We start from the raw sequence: 7,721 nt of genomic DNA, 5'->3' as shown, positions 1-7,721 counted from the left end.
TCTCTGTCTCTCTCTCTCTCCCAATCTCTCTATATCTTTATCCTCTCCCCTGTCTGCATTCTCCCGTGTCTTCCCTTTCTCTCTATAATAGCCTGTGAAAGGATTCCTTGGATTCTTGTGTGTTTTTCCGGCTTGCTCACTGTTCCCCTGCTCTTATTGGCCTGTCACAGACCTACATACACACATATAGTATATATATATCTATGCATATAGTGTGTATACCCAGACAGCCAAAGGCCTCCTTCTGCCAATCACTACATCCACAGTGATTTATGCCTGTCAGTCACATGTATGCAGTGAAACAAAGATGGTATTTACAATGGTGTATCAACACGGTGAAAGCATTTTCAGCTACAGTGCCCCTTTTATATTTTTACTCTGTGATTACACCCTTCTGTGTTAATTACATATGAGCAAGATCTCGATTTATCCAGTACCATTGTGTACTAAAAGTGCTTTAAACAAGCAGTACAAATTATGCAACATTCATTCAAGTTGTCTTTACTGTTCTTTTTAAATGCTGATATAGAAAACACTGTACATAATAACAGATGATATAGCTCAAGGCTATTGTGTGTGGTTCTGTATTTACATGTTTGAATAGAGGGTGGAAGTGTCAGCTGAATATCATGTAATGGAGCTGACCATGCTTCACCATGCTTCCCCCTGGTGGTTGTTTTGGTAATTTACACTCTGTGGTCAGTTTGCCGTGCTGCAGTTGTATAACAATAGGGAGTAGCTTCTTCTATTGCTGTTTTATTAATTTGGTGGTCACACAGAGGTTTGATGATATCAGCTGTCTGTTAGGAAGACACTGATTCACATTTTCTACGTTTTTTCTGTCTCTCAAATTTGGAGTTAAGATGACGTAACAGAATATCACCAAAAAGGGACATCTGCATTCTGCATTGAACCCTCTGCTGCTGGTTCCCACAATAAATGCTCCAGACCTTCAGACCTTCACACCTCCCAGCATAGGACCTACTCTGGAGCACTATTCAGATGCCATACACATACTGTCAGCAGATGTTTACTCATTTCAACTGACTGATCCAGTCATCTCAGTGAATTGTGTTTATTTTATTCATGGTTGTGTGTTGTGTGTAAAATGAGTTTTCTCTAAACAATCTGTATCAGATGGAAATGAGAGATCCTGTTTATGATTCTGATTCTCTTTCTCAGTGATGCATGTTGATGAAAGTTCTCTCGTGCTTTTTCTGTTTGGTGAAGGCAAACACCACTGCTATCCCGTACATGTTAAATAGATGGAGCCCCCTCACATCAAGTCTTCCAACATAGCCTGAATCTTCTTTTCCTCATTACCTTCCTGTTCTTTTTTGAGAGTGGGAAACAGCAGCCTTTTGTTTTACAAATCAAAAGCTTGTATACAGACTCAACCTTCCAATTTAACCTTTGAACATCAGTCAGATAGTAAGATGGTAGAATGAAGGTGAACTTTTAGAGGATACATTTAAAAACTAGAACTTTTTAAGGATGAAACCCCTTATAAAATGACAACCTGGATCTTTTAGTATTCTATATCTCTTATTTTTCCAACACTTAAACATGTTTACTTTTGTTTTTATGTTTTGAAAATGCATTGAATCCTCTCTAACTCTGTCCACAGCATTACACCAAAGATGCCGATGGCCTTTGCACCAGGCTGATTAAACCCAAGTTAATGGAGGGAACAGTGGCAGCGCAAGACGAGTTCTCCAGGAGTAAGGACACACCAAGCTCATTACACTGCTCTACAGGGACACTGGCACCAAAGCACCCTGGGACATTATTGTGCTTGTGTTTATATACTGTCACTTAAACCTTACAGGCGTAAAGTCTGTGGCACATGCACAGTATGCAGACAAGGCCTGCATCCCATTAAAGAGTCTTCTATCATCTTAGTACTAATAGCATTAATCAACAGAGGGTAATTCATCTTTGTGTGTCTGGGGACGAGGGCTGGGCTGGCCAGTTCTCAAGGTCAATCTGAGTCTTCCTCCACCTCTGCCTCTCTTCATGTACCCATCTGACCCGGCTAATTCTTACACCAGAAAACTGGGGAGAGCTAAATGTTTGAAATAAATTAACACTTCTCCTCCCAAATGAGAGATACATCATCCCGAAAGTATAATTCTGACCAAAAGATATATGTGAAACTTTTTATTAATAGTTACGTAGTTCTGTTTCTTTAATGTCAACAATTTACCCTCAATTTCATATAAATGTGTTATATGTGTGATAACAATATACATCTTTTATCACCCTTTTCTCTGGGTGATTTACGATAATGTAATTAAACTTACAGCATGATTGTCGTCGACTGTGAAGTCTGCTAAGTGTTCTCTGTCTTCTCTTGGTAGGCGGCTGGGCCTTGAACAGGAAAGAGCTGAAACTCCTGCAGACCATTGGCAAAGGGGAGTTTGGAGGTGAGGAATTGATTTCACAAGGATCTCTGCATCATTTAACTTCATAGATCAGAGCCAACAGAGACCATGGTGGCTTTGAGTATTGTGCTAAAACTTCACATTGTCTGTGTCATTGTCAGATGTGATGGTAGGAGACTACAGAGGGACCAAGGTGGCGGTCAAGTGTATCAAAAATGACGCCACAGCGCAGGCTTTCATCGCAGAGGCCTCAGTCATGACGTAAGATCCTCCAACTATTGCTCTGTCCTTCATGCTACCTGTAAAATATACGAGTGTGTGTACACGGACACACCGTTCTCGTTTAAATAAAATATATTTTTCTATCACATGCAGTTTTTTTCCATTAGATCTTTCAAGAAAAAGACACACAGAAGACACCATAATATTTTCCAGCATGCTAACATGTTTCTGTTTTGTTCTGTTTTGTACAGGCAACTGAGGCACAACAACCTGGTGCAGTTGCTAGGGGTAATTGTCGAGGAGAGGGGCAGTCTCTACATTGTCACAGAGTACATGGCTAAGGTCTGTCACACAAGTTTTCTTCAGTCTCCTCTCATGGAAAACTATTCAACCTTTTTGGTAGAATTAGCATGTTTAAAAAACCTGTGGGAACAGTGTTATAGTTGTAGTGACATAGTTTAAAACATTGCATTTTGTTTGTTTAATCTGCACAAAAACCAAAGCCATTATATTGGGAATATTTACTGGACTGTTCCTTGGCTTCCTATAGTCTTATCTTTAGCATTAGAGATACTGGTAGGTACATTTCTGTCATAATTCGACAGAGCCAAGCTAGATGTTTTCATCTGTTTCCAGTTTTATGCTAAGCTAAGCTAATGAACTGCTGGCAGTAGCTTCATATTTACTTTACTGTACTTCAGTGATATCGGTGTTCTCATCTAAGTCTGTGCCAGAAAGCAACTAAGCCTATTTCTAAAACATGTGGAACTATTCCTTTTATTATCATATAAAGAAGAAATTACTACTAATCCACCTAATATATATAGTATAATCTATTGCCTACATAACTTATTAAAAATAATTAATAACAAGTAACAGATAATATAGAAAAGACATGATATTTGGATGACAAAACTGTCACTCAGTCCTGTTTGGAACCATCACAAAGTTTGAATTCGAAATTAATTGCTGTAAAAACATATTTGTAACATAGTGTGGTCCCATGTTGCTCAGTTGAGAATACATCATTACTTGTTCTTCACTAGAAGCGTCCATACTACAAATTCTCCCGGTCCTCCACATGTTGTGTTAATAATAATCTGTACTGTGTCACACAGGGCAGTCTAGTGGACTACCTGCGCTCTCGAGGACGGACCGTGCTCGGTGGAGACTGCTTACTCAAGTTCTCACTGTGAGTCCTCTTCATCTCTGTTCAAGCACTTATTACAACTGTAAAAAAAGGCAAATGTTTAATCAGCACAGCTCAGGGTCTAGAGCTAAACTGCTGCTCTTTAGTTGTCAGGATCTGAAGAGAATTTCAAAAGAACTGTATCACACACTTGACTGGGAACACAAAAGAACCAATTGTTTACACAAGCAACCATCCTGCAGGTTGTTTGCAATGATAAATGGCTTCTTTATCTGCAAGTCAAGTGCCTTTATTTATTTTTTTAATTTAAGAGTCATTTAGCTGATGCTGTAACCCAGCACAACTTGAAATGAGTGCAGCCATTACATAAGTGTGAACACTCAGATCAGCAGGCATAAATACACATGCATCTGCAAGTACTTATTTCATGATTCAGTGAACTTGTTAGAGTGCCGGGGATTAGAGTTTAACTGCATGAACATAAAGCAAGTAGAGCAGGAAATATATTGTCTGTTTGTGTAATGTATTGTGCAGTATTTTCTCATGTAGCCTGTGTGTTTTCTCTACTACCTTCGCCATCATTTTTGCATTCATTATTTTAGCACACCTGTAGGTTGTCATTACTTTAGTCAAGCAGTCCTCACTCATCATCTCTGCTGTCTCACTGTGTCACCCAGTGATGTGTGTGAAGCCATGGAGTACCTGGAGGCCAACAACTTCGTCCACAGAGACCTGGCAGCTCGTAACGTGCTGGTGTCCGACGACAACATCGCCAAGGTCAGCGACTTCGGCCTCACTAAGGAGGCCTCCTCCATACAGGACACTGCCAAGCTGCCTGTCAAATGGACCTCCCCCGAAGCACTAAGAGAGAAGGTGAGAGGGGAAGACAAGAGGTGGTCACACACCTGTGCTGATGTGTTCTTGCGTTCTTGGCATTTGTTTTCACCGGTTTGACTCCTCTGATATCACATTAATCAAGAAAAACCAAACATTGGGCTTCACCAAACTCGGTTAACTGCACAAACATGTTGTAAATGTTTCCGCTTGATAATAAAAGCCATGTGTGCAGAAGTACAGTAGGTGCACATTCATGAGATTTCATCATTAGCATACTCAAGAAAAAACAGCTGTCAGTAAATTGGAAAGCTGTGATGCTGGTGACATTTCATTTATTAGTTGTTTTCATTATCATATTTAAACTCTAAATTCATTCAGATTAATGCGTTTTGATTCTCAAGTCAAACAAGTGTTCTCCATCCCCTGGCAGACTCTGTACTCGACAGGTCTGGACAACTCAGGAATTTCATTCATTGAGAAAATACGAAAAAATTGGCAAATGAAACACTATCTCTGAAACGTACAGTATATCATTTCTGCAGCTAGGGGTCTCCCACATCGAAAAATAACAAAAGACAAAGTTTGATGACGTTGTAAAGTAGTGTGGGATCATGGAAGTTGTTGTCTCCACCACCATAGCCGTTATTGCAGTCAGCTTCCCCAAATTAGGATTCCTTCAGTGTTCATCGTTCAGGAGTTTTCTACCAGGAGCCCACATCTCTGCAGAGGTCTCCTCCTGCATGAGGCCCAGGCTTTGTATAGACAGCTCAGACAGCTTTTATCCAATCTTATACTCCTGGAACTTGTCAACCAGTTCAGATGCACTGGAATCCAGTTCAGGACTTTGGGCTTTGTTAGATAGCAGCCGTTTAACTAAGAGGCAGCATGCTGCTCCTCCATTTTCTTCTCCTAATCTGCATGTACACACTTCTTGGAGCAGATGCTTACAAGGAACTTCAACTCACAGAATACATTTGGTGATGCATTTGATTTTTTTTAATATTGGATATTATTGGATATAATATTGGAATATAGAATTGTGGTTATTGTCCTATTATTCATGTGTCCTCACTTGAACTCCTGAAACAGCACTAAAACAAACAGACCGAGACCCAGTTTAGATAGAGGAAGCTCTTTACTTACCTTTTCTTTGATGTGTGAACTGTCCCCCCCTCTTTTTTTCTTTTTTGTCCAACAGAGATTTTCCACCAAGTCGGACGTCTGGAGTTATGGAATCCTACTTTGGGAGATCTACTCTTTTGGGCGCGTGCCTTACCCTAGAATTGTAAGTGCCCGATCACCAGATTTCTGTGAATGTCACCAAGGTTCAAGGTGTACCAGCAGATGGCAGGCTTCATTGCTGGGACCAGTATTTATTTATTTGTTATTTTTGTACAGCATTAGTGGAATGTCTTGACCTCAAAATAATTAGATTTGTGCCATTAGACTGCTGGAGCAGGTGATGAAAATGTGACCCAATATGTACTGTACAGTATGAATTCAATTATTTCTGCGTGCCTCACCACTCCTCTTGGCTCACATTGTCAGCTGTATCGGCTGAATATCGACCAGCATCATGCAATCCATGTCAACGTTGCTCTGTCTCTGTCTCTCAGCCATTGAAAGAGGTGGTGCCCCGCGTAGAGAAGGGATACAAGATGGACGCCCCAGACGGCTGCCCGCCCGTGGTTTACGACCTGATGAAGCAGTGCTGGACCCTGGACTCCGCGGTGCGGCCCTCCTTCCGCATGCTGAGGGAGAAGCTGCAGCATATCAGAGCCAAGGAGCTCTACCTGTGAAGAGGAAGCCCACGGGGGGCGAAGAGGGGAGAAGAGGGGGGCGGCGACAGACAGCCCAGCACAGCTGTAAAATAGGAGGAAGGGGAGAAGAGGAGGGACCACAGCACCTTCCTCCTGCCTGCCCAGCTTGTTGATCTGTGGGACTGCCATACGGTGCCCCCTCCCCTGACCTCAGACGTCCGCCAGCTGCCCTCTGCTTCCATACAAGGACTGTTTTCCTGTTTGTGTTGTATAGCTTTTGCCAGACAGACTCCTCCTCTCTCGATGGGCCACTGCTCTTTCCTCCTTCTATACCTGCCGCTGCTCACCTGCTCTCTTTGTCTCCTTTCTCTTGGTCCAACTTTCTCTTCTTCCTCTACCTTGAAGATCCCATTTCTTTCTTATTGTTTTCCTCCCCTCCTCCTCTCCTCCTCCTCCTCTCCCGAACATGGCATTAACTGGAGGGGAGGCTGGCCTTTTCCTCCACGTTTGTCAGGTGCTTTCTTCTTCCCCTTACCTCTCCATCATTCCTGGATCTCTGTATCACCGCGTGGCTCTGCATGAATTCAGCCCAGCTCTCTGTCATTCCATCCTTTCTCCTATCCCTCCCTCCCCCTCCCTCCCTTCCTTCCTCCCTCCTCTCGGTGTGGTGTCAGGTGTGGGGCCTTCGCTCTGTGCCAAAGTGCCTCCAGTCTACAGAGCTCCAGACTTCACTCCAGCACTTTCGATTGGACTGTTGTGGTTTCTTTTTTTAATTACTTTTTTTAAGGAATCTTTTTTATTGCTTTTGTTTTTTTTCAGGGAGGTTATCAAACCGTTTTTTAGTGCTGTCTCCCCCACCTCTACCATCACCCTATCAGACTGTTGTTTTTTTTTGTTTTGTTTTTTTTGTTTGTTTTTTTGTTTTTTTCAAGTGTCCATGAAGAGAGCATGAACAGGAAGAGAGAGGATTTGGGGTCCAGTATCATGTTTGTCCTCCAACTAATACTGCCCGGAGGAGTGGGAGGTGGTGTGGGGCGGGGCAGAACAATAACCGGAGAAGGGGGAGAAGCAGTTCACAAACATGGTTGATTCATCATACGTGGGCTTGTTTTTATATCAAAATATATTTAAAGGATAAAAAAAAAAAAAGAACAGGGAAAAAACTGACTGGGACGAAGAGTTAAAAAAAAAAGAGGACTTTGAGAAGCCAGGAGTCTCTTGGCGTTAGGAATGTTCAGTGTATCTGTGAACGCTGGGGTCGGGGTGGTGCATGCTGTGTGTGAGAGGCCTTGGGTTCAACTGTCAGTGCTTTCAATGTTCATTGTTTTATTATGCTATCATGATTATGAATAAATCATTCCAACTGAA

At 42.0% G+C, this 7,721-nt stretch overlaps 1 protein-coding gene across 1 annotated transcript in view; it reads left to right on the top strand.

Annotated features, from left to right (window-relative positions):
- Positions 1-7,721, top strand: part of LOC118321112 (tyrosine-protein kinase CSK) — a 41,527-nt gene extending 33,806 nt beyond the window's left edge. Inside the window, exons 6-13 of the mRNA XM_035652305.1 lie at positions 1,628-1,721; positions 2,361-2,426; positions 2,546-2,645; positions 2,858-2,948; positions 3,725-3,798; positions 4,434-4,629; positions 5,792-5,878; positions 6,210-7,721. Of these exons, the coding sequence (XP_035508198.1) occupies positions 1,628-1,721; positions 2,361-2,426; positions 2,546-2,645; positions 2,858-2,948; positions 3,725-3,798; positions 4,434-4,629; positions 5,792-5,878; positions 6,210-6,392 (891 nt within the window). The 3' untranslated portion in view covers positions 6,393-7,721. The remainder of the gene's footprint in view (positions 1-1,627; positions 1,722-2,360; positions 2,427-2,545; positions 2,646-2,857; positions 2,949-3,724; positions 3,799-4,433; positions 4,630-5,791; positions 5,879-6,209) is intronic.

This window comes from Morone saxatilis, unplaced genomic scaffold (assembly GCF_004916995.1).
Source record: "Morone saxatilis isolate NCDOM2014 unplaced genomic scaffold, NCSU_SB_2.0 Contig11, whole genome shotgun sequence".
NCBI classification, from domain to species: Eukaryota; Metazoa; Chordata; class Actinopteri; family Moronidae; genus Morone; species Morone saxatilis.
Note: the sequence above shows the minus strand (reverse complement) of the source record. Positions and strands in the feature narration are given on the sequence as shown.